Here is a 22,318-nt window from a genome sequence, read left to right as displayed (position 1 = left end):
GTGTCCCTCCTGCCCATCCTTTCAGTAAGTCTCCCTTAAGTACTGGAAGACTGCCATAAAATCTTCATGGAGCCTTCTTTCCCCCAGGCTGAACAACCCCAGCTCTCTCAGCTTGTCCTCACAGGGAAGGTGTTCCAGCCCCCTAATCATTTCTGTGGCCCTCCTCTGAGCCCATTTGAGCATGTCTTATGCTGGGGGCCTCAGAGCTGGACACTGTAGTCCAGGTGGGGCCTCATGAGAGTGGAGTAGTGGGGGAGAATCACCTTTCTTGAGCTGCTGGCCATGCATCTTTTGGTGCAGCTCAGAATGCAATTGGCTTTCTGGGCTGCAAATGCACATTGCCAGCTCATACTCCCTTTTTCATCCCCTAACACTCCCAAGTCGTCGTCCTCAGGGCTGCTCTCAATCCACATTGCCCAGCCTGGATTTGTGCTTGGGGTTGCCTCCACACAGGTGCAGGGCCTTGCAGTTAGGCAGTTGTGTAATAAATAAATTGTTCAGTTTTATTAATTTATCTAATACATGCCTGTGGAGTCTGTAGATGACAGACTGAATGTGGAACATCTGACTCAAAAGCTAAGGTTAGCAACTGATATTATCACTCTTATGGAGCTCACATTTGATTATTCACTAGTCACTGCTGTGACAATATTACTGAATCACATAATTAACCAGCTTGGAAAAGACCTCAGAGATCATCAAATCCCACCTATTACCTAATGTCTTAACACCTCATGACAACTAAACCATGGCTTCAAGTCCTCATCCAGTCCTTCTTTGAACATATCCAGGGATGGTGACTCCACCACCTCCCTGGGCAGCACATTCCAATGGCCAATTACTCTTTCTGTGAAGAACTTTCTCCTCACCTCAAGCCTAAACTTCCCCTGGCACAGCTTGAGACTTTGTCCTCTTACTCTGGTGCTGGTTGCCTGGGAGAAGAGACCAACCCCTTCCTGGCTACAACCTCCTTTCAGGAAGCTGTAGAGAGCAGTAAGGTCTTCCCTGAGCCTCCTCTTCTCCAGGCTAATATTGTATCCTTTAATTAATAATGCATGCTAAATGTCTTAATGGTATGCAATTAACAGTTGTTGCATGAAATAAATAAAAGCAAAACCTGTGGAACAGAGCTTGTATGACTTGGGGACACAGAAGAAAGCAAATCAAACTTTGTGTAGAATTAAAGGTAATCATACAGACCTGAAAAGCAGGAAAAGTCACAGAACTACAGAATTATCTGGGTTGGAAGAGACCTCCAGGATCATCTAGTTCCAACACTCCTGCCAGGGGCAAGGACACCTTCTGCTAGATGAGGTTGTCCAGAGCCACATACAGCCTGGCTCTAGAAGCCTCATCCCTGGGTGGTTTTTACCACCTCCCAGGGCAACCTGTTCCAGTATCTCACTACCCTCACAGGGAAGAATTTCATCCCAACATCTGATCTAAATCTACCCTCCCCTAGCTTGGATCCATTCCCCCTGGTCATAGAATCATTGAATCACCAAGGTTGGAAGAAACCTCAAAGATCACCAAGTCCAACCTGTCACCACAGACCCCATGACTAAACCATGGCACCAAGTGCCATGTCCAATCCCCTCTTGAATGCCTCCAGGGATGGTGACTCCACCACCACCCTGGGCAGCACATTCCAATGGCTAACAACTCTCTCTATGAAGAACTTTCTCCTCACCTCGAGCCTAAACTTCCCCTGGCACAGCTTGAGACTGTGTCCTCTTGTTCTGGTTTATTCTATGTATTCTATGGTGCTGGTTGCTTGAGAGAAGAGACCAACCCCCTCCTGGCTACAACCACCCTTCAGGTAGTTGGAGACAGCAATATGGTCCCCCCTGAGCCTCCTCTTCTCCAGGCTAAACAACCCCAGCTCCCTCAGCCTCTCCTCACAGGGCTGTGCTCAAGGCCTCTCCCCAGCCTTGTTGCCCTTCTCTGGACACGTTCAAGTGTCTCAATGTCTTTCTTAAACTGAGGGGCCCAGAACTGGGCACAGGACTCAAGGTGTGGCCTAACCAGTGCCCAGTACAGGGGCAGAATGACTTCCTTGCTCCTGCTGGCCACACTCCTATCACTACCTTCAACTTTAATGCAAAGAGAAAAGCCAAGGCCCATTATAATCTAGTGTTCTTTAGCTGTACACTAGTAAAAGGTCAGGGTTTGCAAAACTTTGAAGCATTTGTTTTTCAGGAGTTACAGGCACCTGAAACATGCTTTCTCACTCAGTTAAAATAGTTTCTGTTTTGCTTAAAGACTTAACTGAAGTTCATAAGCTGGTTGAATAATTCATTACTTGATCTGTGATCAGTTTGGGCTCTTTTTCACAAGAGATCATATATATATCATGACCTCATCAATGTTTATGAATAGGTAAAGGGTAAGTGCCAAGAGGCTGGAGCCAGGCTCTGCTGGGTGATGCCCAATGACAGCACAAGGGGCAATGTGTGGATGCTGAGGCATAGGAAGTTTCATGTAAATATGAGGAAAAAATTTTTCCCTGTGAGGGTGACAGAGCCCTGGAAGAGGCTGCCCAGGGGGGTTGTGGAGCCTCCCTCTCTGGAGATATTCCAAACCCATCTGGATGTGTTCCTGTGCGATCTGCTCTAGCTGATCCTGCTCTGGCAGGGGGGTTGGACTGGATGAGCTTTCAAGGTCCCTTCCAGCCCCTGAGATTCTGTGATTCTGAAACTCTGTGATACATTTGCTAGTGTGCAACTTAAGAGAAACTTGACAACTTTTGCAATTACAGATTCCAGCTATGGTCAGGAGAGTAATTACTCCCTATCCAGATGGACCTGACATAAGTTCTTTTGAGCCTGAAGATGGAGAGAACTTTGTCTTTTTGAGGGATGAAATGAATGCAGAACAAAATACTCAGTAAGTGTCTTTTTTTTCATCCATATTTTAACTAAGTGAGCTCTAGATGATCTTTACCCCCCCCTTTGCATGGTACCTCAGGGTTCACAATGAAAACATTAACAGTGGGTTCACAATTAGAACATTAAGATGCAAGAGACATGAAGATTTCAGAGTCTGGTCTCAGTTCTCTTAAGTATTGTTACATGTTACAGAACTGATGCAGGAATGAGTAAACACATATGTAGTAACTCCACAAAAAGCCTCTCAAGGGAGCTTTTGGAAGGGGGGTTCCTGTGGCTGTGATTTGCAGCATTCTGGATTTGGAGTAGTTTTAGTGAAAGGTAAAAAAATGCCTTTCATTTGATTCTGCTCTTCCCAATATCATATACACACATGTGATATTTTGGTAACATGACTTGCTTTATTCTAGAAGTACTGTTACCTTCATGGCAATATTTAGAAGAGAATAGAATAGAATAGAGGAGAATAGAATAGAAGAGAAGAGAAGAGAAGTGACCTTCAAGATCATCGTGTCCAACCCATCAACCAAGCCAACCCACCTAAACAACAAATGAGGCCAGCTGTGGACTTTGTTGAACTTCACTGCTGAAGGACAAATCAGGGGAGGAAAATGTGGAGACTTGGATGTGGTTTTGCTTGATGTCATTTGCCTCACTGTGTAGCAAGTTTAATCTGACCTAGGTGGCAGTGCCAGCCTATGCAGCTGCTGTTTCTTACAGTGTCTCAGCAGAAGTCTTTGTGCAGCATACTAGACAAGGAGATTGATCTAGATGGAGAAGAATATTTTCTCTTCCTCCTGGATTTTGGCTGTTTTCCCCCTTCCAGATCATTTACTAATACTTAGGCCAGTGCCTAAGCAGAGCTGGAGCAAGCAACTGGTGACAGCTCACAGGAACAGGTTGCTTCCTTAAGTACAACTGCTGCTGCTGATTGAAAAACTTCACATTGGCACCTGCAGTTGGTTCTGAGGCTCAATTTCTTTGGCTTGGATCCGTCTCAGGGGTTTGTGTTTTGTTCTGTTTTTAATAGGGAAGCCCTTTTCAAAAAAGCCAAAAATAAGGCCAAAAAGAAGCCACGGAAACGGTCTGACAGCTCTGGAGGATATAATCTATCAGATATTATTCAGAGTCCAGCCTCTACAGGTCAGTGGGAAAGAGGCTTCTTGCAGGTATAAAAAGAGAAGATAAAGCTCAATGTGAAACACCACTTCCTTCAGGAAGGAAGTTTTGCAAAGGCTCTCCCTTTTTCTAGTGAACACCATGGCTGAATTTGAATGCTGAGTGCTTAACTTCCAGAAGGATATTTTGCCTCTTAAACTCGTGGCCAGGGCTCAGATTTCTGTAAAAAAGCATGTATTTTATCAAATAAAGTGAATGGGCACTTTCCATGTGGTTTTAATAAGTGGGAGCATAACTGCTAAGGTGTTTTGGTTTGGGGCTTGTTGGTTTGTGGGGGGGTTGGGTTGTGTTGGGTTTTTGCCCCCTCTTCTGGAATATAAAAGGGAAATTGGTCACTCTTTATTAAAAGGGTGGTTGAAGCCTCAAATTTTCACTGGAAAGTGTCAGTGTTACTTCCTGAAGTGTGTGTTTTGAAACAGAGAAAGAAAACTGGAAGTAATCTTACTCTGTCAAAATATTTAAGCTAGTCTTAAATTTGCTGATACTTTATTACAGTCTAATATACTGGAGTAGTTAAACTTCTGGGTACTCTGCATTTAGCATGTGGAGTGAATTAACTTCCAGGTTATTTAAGCATTGTTTAGTCAGGCTATCATAATTTCATAGTCCTGTCTTCTTTTCTTATTTCTTAGGCTCAGTAAAGTTGGATAAAACTAACTCTGTGGAATCACTTCCAGAGCTCTTAACGTCTGACTCTGAAGGTAGTTATGCAGGTGTGGGAAGCCCCAGAGATGTGCAGTCCCCTGACTTCACCAAAGGATTTCATCCAGAGAGGACTGAGGTTGGATTTCTTTGTTCCTAGTTTATCTTTTTGTTGGTTATTTAATCCATCCAAAGCATCCTGGCCTGTGTCAGGAACAGTGTGGCCAGCAGGAGCAGGGAGGTCATTGTGCCCTGTACTCAGCACTGCTTAGGCCACACCTTAAGTCCTGTGTCCAGTTCTGGGCATCTCAGTTTAGGAAAGATGTTGAGTTGCTAGAATGTGTCCAGAGAAGGGCAACAAAGCTGGGGAGGGGTCTGGAGCACAGCCCTGGGAGGAGAGGCTGAGGGAGCTGGGGCTGCTTAGCCTGGAGAAGACAAGGCTCAGAGGAGACCTTATTGCTGTCTACAACTACCTGAAGGGAGGCTGTAGCCAGGTGGGGGTTGGTCTCTTCTCCCAGGCAACCAGCACCAGAAAAAGAGGACACAGTCTCAAGCTGTGCCAGGGGAGGTTCAGGCTGGATGTTAGGAAGAAGTTCTTTATAGGAAGAGAGATTGGCCATTGGAATGTGCTGCCCAGGGAGGTGGTGGAATCACCATCACTGGAGGTGTTTAGGAAGAGACTGGATGGGGTGCTTGGTGCCATGGTTTAGTTGATTAGATGGTGTTGGGTGATAGGTTGGACTTGATGATCTGAAAGGTCTTTTCCAACCTGGTCTGGTCTGGTCTATTCTATTCTATTCTATTCTATTCTAAGCTTAGATTTTGGGGAGTTCCTGAAAAGCTGCTGTCCTTAAACCAGAGTAAACCAACTGTAGTTGTTTGTCTGATAAAGCAAATATAAATTGGTATTCCTTATTAAATTGAATCAGTAGAATTTATTCACCTGGTACTGCAGGAATCTTTATATGCTGTAGTGTTCAGAAAATGTCAAAATGAAAGCACAATTGTGTAGAGTCTTTGTCTGCTTCATTTGAAATGCAAAGTGGATCTGAAGTTCAGAAGCCAAAAAACCAGAAGCCAAAAGCCTCCAGACAAGTCTTGCAGTTCTTTGACTACTGTAGTTGTGCAGAGGTACTGTTCAGGAGACCTGAGCCATAACTGGCAAAAAGACAGGTTAAGTGTTAAAGTTTTAGAAGGGAATTGTTCACTATCAAGATGCATATTTCAACTGCAGTGATTCAGGGTACAGTGTAGAGGTACAAACAAAAAAGGGGGGGAGGGGGGAGTAAAAAGCTGCAAATAGCAACCTGACCAGGAATTGACTTTGTTATTAGCCTGCCCATGTTATTCAGGTTGTTTTTACTATCACTCTCTTTTTCCACATGAGAAAATGTGAGATTCTTTAACATTTCTCTGTCTATTTTTTTTCTTCCTCTTGGTTTTGTTTTTCAGGTGAAGGACAAAGTGTGCAGTCAGGGCGTTAAACTCCCTCAACCTACCAAGGAGACAAAGTCATGCAAGGGATCGTCAGCACTGACGCAGTCTGTTCCACAGTCCATCCCCAGTGCCAAGAACAACTCTGCAAGCTCTCCCAATTGGGTAGCAACCAGTTTCAGGTGGAGTAATAGTTGTGATGTCTACCTGACATAGAATCACTGTTCCAGGCTTGGTGGTGAGGGCTAATAACATTCTAGTCAAACTTTTTTTGTTAAGAATGGAATGGAATGGAATGGAATGGAATAGAATAGAATTAAGCAGGTTGGAAGAGACCTTTGAGATCATCAAGTCCAACCTATCACCCAACACCATCTAATCAACTAAAACATGGCACCAAGCACCCCATCCAGTCTCTTCCTAAACACCTCCAGTGATGGTGACTCCACCACCTCCCTGGGCAGCACATTCCAATGGCCAATTTCCCTTTCTGGGAAGAACTTCTTCCTGACATCCAGCCTAAACCTCCCCTGGCACAGCTTGAGACTTTGTCCTCTTGTTCTGGTGCTGGTTGCCTGGGAGAAGAGACCAACCCCCGCCTGACTACATCCTCCTTTCAGGTAGTTGTAGACAGCAATGAGGTCTCCTCTGAGCCTTGTCTTCTCCAGGCTATGCAACCCCAGCTCCCTCAGCCTCTCCTCACAGGGCTGTGCTCCAGACCCTTCCCCAGCTTTGTTGCCCTTCTCTGGACACTTCCAGCAACTCAACATCTTTCCTAAACTGAGGGGCCCAGAACTGGACACAGGACTCAAGGTGTGGCCTAACCAGTACTGAGCGCAGGGCACAATGACTTCCCTGCTCCTGCTGGCCACACTGCTCCTGATGCAGGCCAGGATGCCATTGGCCTTCTTGGCCACCTGTTCACACTGCTGGTTCATGTTCAGCCTACTATCAACCAGCACTCCCAGGTCCCTTTCTGCCTGGTTGCTCTCCAGCCACTCTGACTCCAGCCTGTAGCACTGCCTGGGGTTTAATCCTGTTCTTCAGAAGAGACAATCTCATTCAGCCTTCAGGAAAGAGCTATGAGCAATGCTTCTCTAGTAGGGAGCACCAGCAGTTGACTACTGGATTGAGGTCATCTATACTTTTTTTATATATATATATATATATATTTATTTTTTTTAAGTAATCACAGTTCACATCCTTTTTTGTTTCACAGTATAATGAGTCCTGCAAGTATTTTTAGTGTTCTTTTAAATATGTGTGCATTTATAAAAGCTTTGTCTGGAACATTCCATTTGAGGTTTGCCATAATTGAGGAAGCAGACATAAATTATACATCCGGTTACCAGCCTGATGTATGATTTAGAGGCTTTCAGTGAAGGCTGGAACTGTGGAATGTAAGAAAAGATGAGGGCCTTGCAAGGTAACTTCTTGGGTTTTTTTTGCATTTAGCCCTGCCAGCCCTCCTGCTATGGATCTGAGAACCATCATGGAGATTGAAGAAAGTCTGCAGAAATGTGGAACCATGCCAAAGGCAAATTCAGGGTTGGTAAAAAACCAAAATCTATAAAAGAAAAGTGTGATGGACTGGGTTATGATGAATTTACTTAGTGGTTCAGGCAGTACAGAGTTTAAAGGAGGCAGGGAAAAAAAAATCTACACTACTTTTTTTGTTGAATGGCTTTGTTTGCTTCATTATGCTGTCTTCTGTGAGCACAGGAAATTTATCCCTTTATTTTACTGTTAACCTTGGTTGGTCAGCTGCTGCAGAAGCTAGGTCTTGAGCTGCTGAAATGTGAAAGAGCAAGCTAGTAAACTGGTGTCTTCAATCAGTGGCCTGCTCTGCTGAGCTTTCCTCTTTCCAACCAAAGAGAGCTAATCCTTGGACGTTACTCTGATCCTGAAGTTTCTTTCTTGGCTCGCACTCTCTGACCTCCCCCAGCCCCCATGTGCTGATATTGGTAGTTCTCCCAGATGGAGGTAAGAGCAGTTCCTGATCAGAGAAGCATCCTGAAGACACAGAGATATAAATGTACTTTTTCAGGAGGCAGTGGAATAAACCTACTGTTTCCTACCTGGTGACACACAGAAGAGAACTGATCTTTGAAGCATGGTATTGTCGTAAGGGAAAGCTAGGATAGTAGTCATGGAGCCTAGGAAAGGGTTAGTGGCTGGGTGGATTCAGAAGCTGTGAACTAAACTGCCAAGATGGAAGAATTCAAATAACTTAGAAAAGGAATCAGGTCCAGATAGGAAAAAATGGCTACATGCTGCTGTATCCATTTCTTATGCAAGAATATTTTTGGTTTAAGGGAGCTAAGCTTGCAGTCTCTAAAGTTAAGGAATTAGGAAATAGTGTTTGTTCAGCTGGTGGTAGCCCATATCCATTTTGGAGACTTGATCCCTACTCTGCCTGTTCCATTTGTAGACATCTATATGAATAGATGCTTTTTTTTCCCTGTCATTTTTTCATGTTCATTGATCCTCCTTTTGCTCCCTAGCTGTCTAACCCTCCCCCCCACAACACCTATGATACACTTCTGGCCCTCTAGACAAACTATTTTGGACTGGGAAGGAAGCATTTCTTAGTTTAATTTGCAAGATAAAAGGTGAATCATCTCAAAGGACACTAACCTTACCTCTTCTCTCTTTGCCATAACAATTCACAGCAGAATGGCATCTCATGGAATCAAGCTCTCTCAGAAGCAAAGGAAAATGATTGCCCTGGCAGCAAGAGATAATGGATCAGTAACTAGCAGCGTGGAGCCTCCTGTGACAGCGCCCACACCACCTACAAAAGTTGCAAAACTAGGGAATGCCTGGTATGTTAAAATGGAATAGCACTTCTTGTTCTTTGGAGGGTTTTTATGTTGAAGTCTCTGAGAAGCAGTTGCTTAACTAAAAGTGGCCTGGGGTTCCGTTCAAAAAGATGAGCATTGAACTCGCCTCATCTACATTTGGGATTAATCTAGACATTCAGAGGAGGCAGGGAAGTGCAGTGGTTGCAGTTTAACAGCTCTTTGAGATTTTGCTGTAATGAGTCAGAAGGCTGTATCCCATCTGGTTCTTGCCTCTGTGTGATGAGGTGCTTGCAGATGGTGTCGAAGTGAAGCACAGCAAAAGAAGACTGAGCACAAGGCTCTGGAACTTCGTCAGCGGGAGGTTATTGAGAGCCGTGATGAATGCTGGTTTTTCTGTCAAGAGCATAAAGAAAAATGGTAGCCCTTCCTGGGAGAAAGGGCTGGAATGACTTTGGAGTAGAACAAAATTGACTGCAATTACAGATAACAAGGTTATCTGGCTGTCTAGGAGCTTGGAGGAGTGACAGATGCTGCTAAGAATTCTCCTGGTAGAAGGATGCATAATGGGTTTAAAATGCCTTTTAATGCTGATTACACACAAATGTTCAAGCTAATATCACTCTGTTGAATGGAAAAGTGATTTATCATCTGTTCAATGAACTAAGTTTACAGCAGTGAATGTAATGAGCTGCTAGCACGATTCATCTTTGTTCTTCACATTTACAGTTGGCTTGGAGTGAAAGCATAAAGGCATGAATGTGAAAGTTGCAAGCTGTGTGAGTTTAATGTGTTTAATTACTACAGAACACATACCCATGTGCATGCCCTCAATTTGAAGTAGATCCTGGGCAGTTCTCCCCTTTTCCCTGCTGGAGAAGGTCTATGGCAACTCATTTTTCTACTGGTATTCTAGAAGAATTTTGAGTCTCCTCTCTCTAGAGCATGCCCCTTTGTGCCTTGGTGGGAATAAAACTTGCTGCACACCCACCAGCCACTCTATTGTCAATGGTCTTTAGCTGTTTGAAATGCTGTTGTAGTAGTTTTCCTTTTGTATTGCATCACTTTCCAATGCAACAAAGCCTGAAGTAGGTTTTGAAAGACATTTGGGCTTCTTCACAGAAGTCTTCTTCCTGAAGTCCTGTTTTTCAGTGGAAGATAAATGGCTTTCTGGAAGTATTTGTCCTGGTTGACTGAAGCACATGAGCTAGATGCCTCTATCTAAATGATTTGCTTCTTAGTACAGGAAATAAGATATTAAGAGAAGCTCTGAGAAAAAGCCTATGAACCTTGATCTGACATCTGGAGAGTTTGGTTGTTCATCTGCTCTCTGATAGATAATTCTTTACTTACTGGATGTTACTTAATTTCAAGCTATGAACAGCCTGTGAACTGTTCCTCACATTTAAAAAGGAAGTATAGACTTAAAGAAGTACCTGGGCCCCTCAATTCAGGAGAGATGTTGAGTTGCTTGAATGTGTCCAGAGAAGGGCAACAAAGCTGGGGAGGGGTCTGGAGCACAGCCCTGTGAGGAGAGGGTGATAGAGCTGGGGTTGTTTAGCCTGGAGAAGAGGAGGTTCAGGGGAGACTTTATTGCTCTCTATAACTACCTGAAGGGAAGTTCTAGCCAGGTGGGGGTTGGTCTCTTCTCCCAGGCAACCAGCACCAGAACAAGAGGACACAGTCTCAAGCTGTGCTAGGGGAAGTTTAGGCTTGATCTTAGAAAGAAGTTCTTCACAGAAAGAGATTGGCCATTGGAATGTGCTGCCCAGGGAGTTGGTGGGGTCAAGGTCTCTTCTCCCAGGCAGCCAGTACCAGAACAAGAGGACACAGTCTCAGGCTGTGCCAGGGGAGGTTTAGGTTGGATGTTAGGAAGAAGTTCTATACAGAGAGAGTGATTGCCCATTGGAATGGGCTGCCCAGGGAGGTGGTGGAGTCACCATCACTGGAGGTGTTCAGGAGGAGACTGGATGGGGTGCTTGGTGCCGTGGTTTAGTTGTTTAGGTGGTGTTGGATTGGTTGATGGGTTGGACGCCATGATCTTGAAGGTCTCTTCCAACCTGGTTTATTCTATGTATTCTATTCTATGTATTCTAAGGTGTTTAAGATGAGACTGGATGAGGCACTTAGTGCCATGGTCTAGTTGATTAGTTAGGGTTGGGTGATCGGTTGGACTTGATGATCTTGGAGGTCTCCTCCAACCTGGTTGATTCTGTGGCTTGTAAAAGCAAGTCTCAGAAGAAAAGTATAGACTGACTTTTTTAACATGTTAAGTAAGAGTCTCCAGAAAACACATTGTGCTCTTAAGGTTCTGATTAAACAGCTTTTGAAAGGAGCTAGGCTCTACTGTGTTACCCTCTTGAGAGGAAAGGGCAGAGTATACTTCAGCAGGATGGAATCCGATCTAACGCTCATGTGGTCACCACGCATGATTCTGTGCATTCCCCTGCAGTGTTCCTCTGGCTGCCCATCTGGAAAATGCCAGTTGCTTAAGAGACCAAAGAAAGAACCAGTGGGAGGTATATGAATGTTTAAAATTATGCCTAGCTGCTGGAAGAGAGCATTTGTTAATAAAGTTTAATCTGCTTTAGGCAAGCCTTCAATTCCACGATTGCCCCTGCTCCTCCTTCCAGTTATTTTTGTATGTAACATGAAATAAGGTTTGCTCCTCTGCCCCAATGTTGTAGCTGCAGAGTTATATTCTTTAAATTCACAGTGGACTGTGAGATTGCACTTGGCAAGAGACTGAGCTTTCCATGCAGGCAATGTAGTTGAAGCCACAGAGCTTGTGTTCCAGGGAAATAAGATACTCGTCTTGGATGTGCAGCGAGCATGTTTGCCAGAAGGGTGTGGGACCCTCTGGCTCTTTTTTGGTTGACTGAAAGGCAGAGTCTGTCACAGAGTCACAGAATCAACCAGGTTGGAAAAGACCTCAGAGATCATCAAGTCCAACCTGTTACCTAAAACCTCATGACTAACTAAACCATAGCTTCAAGTGCCACGTCCGATCCCTTTTTGAACACCTCCAGGGGCACCACCTCCCTGGGCAGCACATTCCAATGGCCAATCTCTCTTTCTGGGAGGAACTTTCTCCTCACCTCTGGCCTAAACTTCCCGTGGCACAGCTTGAGACTGTGTCCTCTTGTTCTGGTGCTGGTTGCCTGGGAGAAGAGACCAACCCCCACCTGGCTACAACCTCCCTTCAGGTAGCTGTAGAGAGCAATAAGGTCTCCCCTGAGCCTTCTCTGGACATGTTCAAGTATCTCACACACAATGTCCTACCTTTTCCACCTCCACTTTCACAGTTTTTTAGGGACTGAACCTATGTTTCCTCCTTTAAAGGACAGTAGAAACTAAAAGGTGGGGAAGGAAACAACACTAGTAGTGGGAGTATATAATGGAAGAAGCTCAGTGTCAAGCTTGAACGTATCCAGACAATGGCAACAAGGCTGCTGGGGGGTTTGGAGCACAAGACCTATGAGGGGAGGCTGAGCACAGAAGTACTTATATACAGCTTATCTACAGCTTCAGAATACCTGAACTGTTTCCTACTTTCTAAAGCCAGGCTACAGGCTGGAGTCAGAGTGCCTGGAGAGCGGGCAGGCAGAAAGGGACCTGGGGGTACTGGAAGACAGTAGGCTGAACATGAGCCAGCAGTGTGCCCAGGTGGCCAAGAAGGCCAATGGCATCCTGGCCTGCATCAGGAACAGTGTGGCCAGCAGGAGCAGGGAGGTCATTCTGCCCCTGTACACTGCACTGCTTAGGCCACACCTTGAGTCCTGTGTCCAGTAGTGGGTGCTCAATTTAGGAAAGATGTTGAGATGCTGGAATGTGTCCAGAGAAGGGCAACAAAGCTGGGGAGAGGTCTGGAGCACAGCCCTGGGGAGAGAGGCTGAGGGAGCTGGGGTTGCTTAGCCTGGAGAAGAGGAGGCCCAGGGGAGGCCTTATTGCAGTCTACAACTCCCTGAAGGGAGGTTGTAGCCAGGTGGTGGTTGGTCTCTTCTCCCAGGCAACCAGCACCAGAACAAGAGGACACAGTCTCAAGCTGCACCAGGGGAGGTTTAGACTGGGTGTTAGGAAGAAATTCTTCCCAGCAAGAGAGATTGGCCATTGGGATGTGCTGCCCAGGGAGGTGGTGGAGTCACCATCACTGGAGGTGTTTAGGGAGAGACTTGTTGGGTAGCTTGGTGCCATGGTTGAGTTGATTAGTGTTGGGTGATAGGTTGGACTTGATGATTTCAAAGATCTTTTCCAACCTGGTTAATTCTGTGTTCTAGTCTAATTCTGTATTCTGTATTAGTTCTCCAGACCGAGTTTGATTGAGGGAGGGGGCTGTTGTTTCCTGTATTTTTATTTTTAGTAACTGAAAAGACCCTCTTTTCTGTCTGAATCATGGAATAATATGGAGCCCTGTAAAAAGCACAAGCATTGAATCAATGTTGTTCCCTTTGTTTCACTTTGAAAGGTCATCTTCATTGCATTCTGCTTTGCCAAAGTCATTCCGTGATCTTGTAATGGAAGAAGAGAAGTCTATGAATAATTCATCTGGTGCTGGTATCAAAAGAGCTGGATATAAAGGGACTGAGGATTCATCAGTCCAAAACACCACAAGGTAAGAGAGCACTCTTCTGCAAATCAACAACCATTGTACAAGAACCACAATCACTTGTTTAAATTCTGCTGAAATGAGAAAGGATGAAGTTGTCACTTAAAAAACAACCCTCCTCTGGTCATTCTTTTAATGATTCTGTTAAGAGGATTTTGTGAATGGAGTACTCTTGTGAACAGGAAGCATAAAGACTAGAAGGATTTCATGCCACTGATGATATTTTGAGGCTCTAAGTGCTTGTGTCACCAAGGCTGGGCAGAGGTCTGGAGTACAAGCCCTATGAGGAGAGGCTGAGGGAGCTGGGCTTGCTTAGCCTGGAGAAGAGGAGGCTTAGGGGAGACTTTATTGCTGTCTACAACTACCTGAAGGGAGGTTGTAGCCAGGTGGGGGTTGGTCTCTTCTCCCAGGCAACCAGCACCAGAACAAGAGGACGCAGTCTCAAGCTGTGCCAGGGGAAGTTTAGGCTTGAGGTGAGGAGAAAGTTCTTCCCAGCAAGAGAGATTGGCCATTGGAATGTGCTGCCCAGGGAGGTGGTGGAGTCCCCATCCCTGAAGGTGTTCAGAAAGGGATTGGACGTGGCACTTAGAGCCATGGTTTAGTTGTTAGGTATTAGGTAATAGGTTGGACTTGATCTCTGAGGTCTTTTCCAACCTGGTTGATTCTGTGATGTATGGGTATATGTGTAGATCCATGTATGTATACAGACACTTCAGGCTCCCAGCAGTGTCTGTGTGTGTATGTATAAAACTGAGAAAGCTTTCTTTTCTAAAGGCTGTAGAAATTCTATGTTCTTTAGTACTGAGCTATGGCATGTGTGAAATGGCATTCATTTGGGAGCATTTCTGTGTAACTGCTAAGTGGATTAAACCTGTTTGTTCACAGACTCACAGAATGTTAGGGGCTGGAAGGGACCTGGAAAGCTCATCCAGTCCAACCCCCCTGCCAGAGCAGGATCACCTGGAGCAGATCACACAGGAACACATCCAGACAGGTCTTGAACATCTCCAGTGAGGGAGACTCCACAACCCCCCTGGGCAGCCTCTTCCAGTGTTCCATCACCCTCACAGGGAAAAAAAATTTCCTTGTGTTTCAGTGGAACTTCCTATGCCTCAACTCCCACCCATTGCTCCTTGTGCTGGCATTGGGCATCCCCCAGCAGAGCCTGGCTCCAGCCTCTGGGCACTCACCCTGCACATCTTTATAAATGTGAATGAGGTCACCTCTCAGTCTCCTCCTCTCCAAGCTAAAGAGCCCTCAGCTCCCTTCATCTCTCCTCATAAGGAAGATGTTCCACTCCCTTCACCATTTTTGTGGCTCTGGACTCTCTCAAGCAGATCCCTGAGGTCCTTCCTGAACTGAGGGGCACCGAACTGGACACAATATTCCAGATGTGGCCTCACCAGGGCAGAGTAGAAGGGGAGGAGAACCTCTCTTGACCTACTAACCACAGCCCTTCTAATCCACCCCAGAATGGCATTGAGCACAAGAGCACATTGCTGGCTCATGGTCAGCCTCCCATCCACCAGGACCCCCTTATTCAAACACACAGAATCATAGAATTGCCTGGTTGGAAGAGACCTTAAGATCAAGTCCAACCATAACCTAACATCTCTCTGTACACAACTGTTAGTCCATGCACTGAAGCTCCTCATCCAAATGTCTTTTAAACACCTCCAGGGAGGGGGACTCCAGCACTTCCCTGGGCAGCCTGTTCCAGTGCCATCTTCTAAGCTGGCTTAATTGTTTGGGTGCAGTTTTTCATTCATTAAGAGGATTTACTGATGGATGGATGGGCTTGTTATGGCTGTGTATTACAGTGGGGAGGGCTGTAGTTCTAAGGACAAAAAGAACTTCTTCTGAGGTGCTTGTGCATGATGTGTGCAGTGATTAGACAATATTGCTCTTTAGCTGAGTTGTTTTAGCCATTCATCCTCTTGCTACCTCCAGTAAAACCTCTGGTTTTGATTGATACAGCTGTCTAAGCTGAGGTAAAGAAATCTCAGCCTTATTCCTGAAGGTTTGTATGAGTGAGTTGCCTGCCCACCTCCATCTTTTCCCACTGTCATCCTTAACTTTGAATGCTCTGCATTTCCAATATGTTTATAAGGTAGAGGGCCTGCAAATCCTACAGGCTTTCTCACCTACTGTCTGGAAGCAGTGCAGGCCCTCACCATGATTGGGAAGCCAAGGCTGGCAGCAAGACCAACTCCCTGGCAAGGTCACAGACCTACTTGCACTGGAGTGCAGTGAGCAGGACAGGCTCTGTGACAGAAACCAGGGTGAGCCACCATCAGTGAACACAGACAGGCCCATTGGGATGAGAAAGGGTTGAGGTCAAACCTGCAAGTCATTGTCAAGAGCAGCAGGGTTGGGCTGGGGCTTGCAGCATGGCTCAAGGCCTAAGACTGAGGCACTGAGCTCAGATGTGGCTCCTGAGTAAAGAAGGGAAGCCTCAGTGAGCCTTGGCACAACTCTAGTGATAGTGCCCTGGCTCAAGTTTACCCAGCTGTGCTGAGGGAGAAGAGTTTGCAGAGCCTGCTGGTGCACAGGGAGCCCTGACACTCATTTCCTTCTGTTGCTTTCTTACTAATTCCTGTCCTGTCCCACTCCAAAACCTGTCCCCTCCATAAGGAAGAGAAGGTCCTGCATGCAGGGTCTCCTGCTTGCTTGCTCAGCTTGTGTAGAAACTGCTACTGCCCTAGGACAGAAGTAATATTTGTCCTGTTGGTAGATAAAAACCAAAATGAAGGTAGAAATATGGGAGCATTGTGTGTGGGATGGTGATGAGAGAGGTAGGAGGGATTTGGAGAGTGTGTGTGACCAGTGGGTGTACTTCAGGAACAGGGATAAAGCTGGCAGCATCGTGGTGAGTGGAGATGTAGGGACACGAAGCACCAGTCTGCTGAAAAATAGGCAGCATCCATTTTCTTGCTGTCCAAATAACAAAGCTTTAGGTCATGTAAGAGATGAGAAGGGCTGGTGATAAGGGAATTTGCCCTGGATGCCATGAGTAGCTTTGTCATACCTGCTCTGACATCTCCATAAAGTAATTTCCTTTCCTTTTGCATTGCTTTGTCTAGTCTCAGCAGTCTAGCCAGTCTGCATGCTCTCAAAGTGGATTATTTGGGCTAAATCCAGGCCTAATATGTTAGTTGGCTGAAAATGATACATTAAGCTAGTGGCAGCCTAGATAACTAGATAGATGACTTGGAGGAGAGGGCACTCCCAGAGTTATTTGAAGGTGTTTGGAATTGTGTCTGAAGGTGCTTATTTCTCTCTGTTGGGTACAAAGAGCCTCAAGGACTAGTCCATCCATCTGAAAAAGTTAGGAGTTGAGTTTCTGGTCTGAGGTAATTTCATTCTTTGACTGCACAATTCCTGTCCAGGTAGGCTCTGATTTTTGTCTGTAGCACTCCAGGCCTATTTCTGTGGAGATTAGTTACCCACACCCTTACCTCTTCCTCTCTAAGGGAAGGAGATTGCAAATGCTTTGAGCACAAGGAATCCTCATCTGTTTATGTCAGGCTTGCTGGTGGGGTGCCAAAGGTTCTTGCATGGCTGCTGTTCCTGCTTTGTCTGTCTTCTTTGGACAAGCAGTGCAGTAATACATAGAATAGAATACATAGAATTAACCAGGTTGGAAGAGACCTTCAAGATCATGGCGTCCAACCCATCAACCAATTCAACACCACCTAAACAACTAACCCATGGCACCAAGCACCCCATCAAGTCTCCTCCTGAACACCTCCAATGATGGTGACTCCACCACCTCCCCAGGCAGCCCATTCCAATTAAACTGACAATGTTCTTAAGTCTCAGAATGAAGCTTTCCTGGTGGTTGCATGAACGCTCTTCCACACAGTGTCACCTTCCAGCTTAGGGAACCTTGACATTTTCTGTAGATGAACCATATCTGCTCTCCTCTGGTGAGACCTCATCTGGAGTACTGTGGCCAGCTCTGGGGCCCCAGCAAGGACATGGGTCCAGAGGAGGGACACCAAGATGATCAGAGGGCTGGAGCACCTTTCCAGTGAAGACAGGCTCAAAGAGTTGGGGCTGTTCAGCCTGAAGAAAAGAGGGCTCTGGGAAGACCTTAGACCTACACTTCAGTATCTGCAAAGGCCCTACAGAAAGGCTGGGGAAGGACTACTGAGAATAGACTAGACTAGACTAGACTAGAATACAATACAATTAACCAGGTTGGAAAAGACCTCAGAAATCATCAAGTCCAACCTATCACCCAACACCATCTAATCAACTAAACCACGGCACCAAGCACCCCATCCAGTCTCTTCCTAAACACTTCCAGTGGTGGTGACTCCACCACCTCCCTGGGCAGCACATTCCAATGGGCAATCACTCCCTCTATGAAGAACTTCTTCCTAACATCCAGCCTAAACCTCCCCTGGCACAGCTTGACACTGTGTCCTCTTGTTCTGGTGCTGGTTGCCTGGGAGAAGAGACCAACCCCCTCCTGGCTACAGCCTCCCTTCAGGTAGTTGCAGACAGCAAGAAGGTCTCCTCTGAGCCTTGTCTTCTGCAGGCTAGGCAACCCCAGCTCCCTCAGCCTCCCCTCACAGGGCTGTGCTCCAAACCCCTCCCCAGCTTTGTTGCCCTTCTCTGGACACCTTCCAGCATCTCAACATCTTTCCTAAACTGAGGGCCCCAGAACTGGACACAGGACTCAAGGTGTGGCCTAACCAGTGCTGAGTACAGGGCACAATGACCTCCCTGCTCCTGCTGGCCACACTGTTCCTGATGCAGGCCAGGATGCCATTGGCCTTCTTGGCCACCTGTTCACACTGCTGGCTCACATTCAGCCTACTATCAACCAGCACCCCCAGGTCCCTCTCTGCCTGGCTGCTCTCAGCCACTCTGACCCCAGCCTGTAGCTCTGCATGGGGTTGCTGTGGCCAATGTGCAGCACCCGGCACTTGGATGTGTTCAATCTCATGCCCTTGGACTCTGCCCATCTGTCCAGCTTGTCAAGGTCCCTCTGCAGAGCCTCTCTACCCTCCAGCAGATCAACTCCTGCCCCCAGCTGGGTGTGATCTGCAAACTTACTGCTGATGGACTCAATCCCCTTGTCCAGATCATCAGTATAAATATTGAACAGGACGGGGCCCAGCACTGATCCCTGGGGCACACCAGTAGTGCCTGGCTGCCAGCTGGATGTGGCACCATTCACCACCACTCTCTGGGCTTAGCCCTCCAGCCCGTTCCTGACCCAGCTCAGAGTGCTGGGTTTGTAGCAAGGGATGGGTTTGTAGCAATAGGATGAGGGACAATGCTTTTAAACTGGAGCAGGGTAGATTTGGGTTGGACATGAAGGAGGAAGTTCTTCACACTGAGAGTGGTGAAATACTGGCACAGGCTGCCCAGGGATGTGGTTGAGGCCCTGGCCCTGAAGACATTCAAGCTCAGACTTGACGTGGCCCTGGGCAGCCTGCTCTAGTTGGAGGCATCCCTGCTTGGTGCAGCAGGAGTTGGACAAGCTGACCTTTGAGGGTCCCTGCCAGGCCGGCGCGATCTGGGAACGTCGTGAACGCGCTGTGAACTGGATTCAGGCCAGAGGCAGATCTGCCCAAAGGCTGGGCTGTGTGCATGTGGCTGCATTGTTTCCAGGGACAGCTCAGCCTTGGGAGTTATGCTGTGCAGCTGTGCATGTGGAGCTCACAGTCCAAGCTGGAAACGTAGGCCTGACGTGACTGAGCTTTGTTGTGGCAGCCTGGGTTGTCCTCGCTCCGTTCCCCCAGGGAGCGGCGAAGAGGCTTAGTGGAAACAAGCCTCTGTGGCTCAGCGTGGGAATGGCCCAGTCCTGGCATGGCTAATAATGAGCTAGTAAGTAGTACATGACTCAAATGGTACAGTAAAACCCCAGAGGTTCTGCAGGAGACTGGGCTGTGTGTTCCATTTTGTGAGAGCACTCATTAAATCAGGGAGGCACCGGACCTGAACTGCCTTCAAATGAGCAGCTCCTCAAGAAACACCGGGGAGCTGAGTGCTGGGGCATCTTGGTGGCTGTGCAGGAGTCATGGCAAGTTCAGCCAACTGGAGTTAATCAAGTTGGTTGAGGACTGATGATACTTGGCTGGTCTGTTTCCATGCAGAACCACTTCATGTCTCTGCAGACCTCTTCAGTTTCCAAGACTTCCAGGTTTCCAATTTCTGTGATTTTTTTTTTGTTGAGGCTTTGTTTTCCCCCCTCCATTTTTCTGTTTCTGCTAGCTTCAGGTTTCCCATCTGTCCCATGTCTCCAGGTTATTTTCATGCCAGCTGAGGACTCAAATATAGCATAGTGAAATACCTGCAGTGGATTTAATGTCTGAACTGAGCATCTTGCTAGCGAGAAGCACAGGAGTACTTCTGTACAGCTTCTGTGCAGCTTCAGAATACCTGAACTGCTTCCTGCTGTCTAAAGCCAGGCTACAGGCTGGGGGCAGAGAGGCTGGAGAGCAGCCAGGCAGAAAGGGACCTGGGGGTGCTGATTGACTATGGGCTGAACATGAGCCTGCAGTGTGCCCAGGCAGCCAAGAAGGCTAGTGGCATCCTGGCCTGCATCAGGAACAGTGTGGCCAGCAGGAGCAGGGAGGTCATTCTGCCCTGTGCTCAGCACTGGTTAGGCCACACCTTGAGTCCTGTGTCCAGTTCTGGGCCCCTCAGTTTAGGAAAGATGTTGAGATGCTGGAAGGTGTCCAGAGAAGGGCAACAAAGCTGGGGAGGGGTCTGGAGCACAGCCCTATGAGGAGAGGCTGAGGGAGCTGGGGTTGCTTAGCCTGCAGAAGAGGAGGCTCAGGGGAGACCTTCTTGCTCTCTACAGCTCCCTGAAGGGAGGTTGTAGCCAGGTGGGGGTTGGTCTCTTCTCCCAGGCAACCAGCACCAGAACAAGAGGACACAGTCTCAAGCTGTGCCAAGGGAGGTTTAGGCTGGATGTTAGGAAGAAGTTCTTCCCAGCAAGAGAGATTGGCCATTAGAATGTGCTGCCCAGGGAGGTGGTGGAGTCACCATCCCTGGAGGTGTTTAAGAAGAGACTGGATGGGGTGCTTGGTGCCATGGTTGAGTTGATTAGATGGTGTTGGGTGATAGGTTGGACTCAATGATCTCAAAGGTCTTTTCCAGGTGGGGTCTCACCAGAGTGGAGCAGAGGGGGAGAATCACCTCCCTTGCCCTGCTGGCTGTGCTTCTCTTGATGCATCCCAGGATGTGATTGGCTTTCTGGGCTGCAAGTGCTCACTGCTGGCTCCTGTTGAGCTTCTCCTCCCCCAGCACCCCCGAGCCCTTTTCTTCAGGGCTGCTCTCAAGCCAGTCCCTGCCCAGCCTGTATCAGTGCTTGGGATTGCCCTGAGCCAGCTGCTGGACCTTGCACTTGGTCTTGTTGATCCTCATGAGGTCGTCCTGGTCTCACCTCTGCAGCCTGTCAAGGTCCCTTGAATTCTTTTAGCTTTCAATAGATGGGTTTTTTCCCCTCTTCCCCAAGTGTTGGTGACCACTTAGAGAGGATTACCAAAGCCTTAATGAAAATGGGCACTGATTTATTAAACCCCCAACCCCCCTTAGGGGTTTTATTGAACACTGCTATAGAGTAATTTAGAGCAGCCTGCCTGCATTTCTTGGTATGCTGTAACACTTCTCAGAGCTCTGGAAACGACTGCTGAAGATTCCTATGAAATGACAAGAACAGGTCTCTCTCTCTACTGCTGTAGGCTTGTCCTGACAGATACACTTGTCTCCTAAGGCATACAGGATGCCAAATGTGACTTCTTTTCTCTTGAGGGGTTGACATTTTGCAGCTGAAGGCAATAGCTTCCTGTGGGGAGCTCTGTTGGTATTGCAGGGATTTTGGTTTGCAGTTGTGTTCATTCTAGTCTGCTGCTCTTCTCAGGAATGTGGGAGCTGGCTGCAGAATGAGTGCTCAGAATCCATCATTTCTGATGCAGGATGTGATTTACCAGTGCTGCTGCAGCACTGCTTCCTTTACAGGCTATGCTCATTTTAGTACAGGACAATTGTGCTTGTGGTGTTTTGATCTTGGAGACATTCTTATAATATTAATTGCAGAGAGCCTAACTCATTTCATAGAATCACAGAATCAATAAGGTTGGAAAAGACCTCAGAGATCATCAAGCCCAACCTATCACCCAACACCTCATGACTAGCTAAGCCATGGCTCCAAGTGCCACATCCACTCCTTTTTTGAACACCTCCAGGGATGGTGACTCCACCACCTCCCTGGGCAGCACATTCCAGTGGCCAATCTCTCTTTCTGGGAAGAACGTTCTCCTCACCTAAAGCCTAAACTTCCCCTGGCACATCTTGAGTCCTCTTGTTCTGGTGCTGGTTGCCTGGGAGAAGAGACCAACCCCCTCCTGGCTACAGCCTCCCTTCAGGTAGTTGCAGACAGCAAGAAGGTCTCCCCTGAGCCTCCTCTTCTCCAGGCTAAACAACCCCAGCTCCCTCAGCCTCTCCTCACAGGGCTGTGCTCAAGACCCCTCCCCAGCTTTGTTGCCCTTCTGTGGGCACACTCCAGCAACTCAACATCTTTCCTGATCTGAGGAGCCCAGAACTTGACTCGGTACTCAAGGTGTGGCCTAACCAGTGCTGAGTACAGGGCACAATGACCTCCCTGCTCCTGCTGGCCACACTGTTCCTGATGCAGGCCAGGATGCCATTGGCCTTCTTGGCCACCTGGGCACACTGCTGGCTCACATTCAGCCTATAGTCAGCCAGTACCACCAGGTCCCTCTCTGTTTGGCAGCTCTCCAACC

At 47.2% G+C, this 22,318-nt stretch overlaps 1 protein-coding gene across 1 annotated transcript in view; it reads left to right on the top strand.

Moving 5' to 3' along the window:
- Nucleotides 1-22,318, top strand: part of IBTK (inhibitor of Bruton tyrosine kinase) — a 72,029-nt gene that overhangs the window by 45,467 nt on the left and 4,244 nt on the right. The window contains exons 20-26 of the mRNA XM_054162554.1: nucleotides 2,759-2,886; nucleotides 3,919-4,031; nucleotides 4,700-4,848; nucleotides 6,162-6,325; nucleotides 7,599-7,691; nucleotides 8,816-8,968; nucleotides 13,410-13,556. Coding sequence (XP_054018529.1) covers nucleotides 2,759-2,886; nucleotides 3,919-4,031; nucleotides 4,700-4,848; nucleotides 6,162-6,325; nucleotides 7,599-7,691; nucleotides 8,816-8,968; nucleotides 13,410-13,556 — 947 coding nt within the window. The remainder of the gene's footprint in view (nucleotides 1-2,758; nucleotides 2,887-3,918; nucleotides 4,032-4,699; nucleotides 4,849-6,161; nucleotides 6,326-7,598; nucleotides 7,692-8,815; nucleotides 8,969-13,409; nucleotides 13,557-22,318) is intronic.

This window comes from Dryobates pubescens, chromosome 6 (genome assembly GCF_014839835.1).
Source record: "Dryobates pubescens isolate bDryPub1 chromosome 6, bDryPub1.pri, whole genome shotgun sequence".
Taxonomy (NCBI): Eukaryota; Metazoa; Chordata; class Aves; order Piciformes; family Picidae; genus Dryobates; species Dryobates pubescens.
Note: the sequence above shows the minus strand (reverse complement) of the source record. Positions and strands in the feature narration are given on the sequence as shown.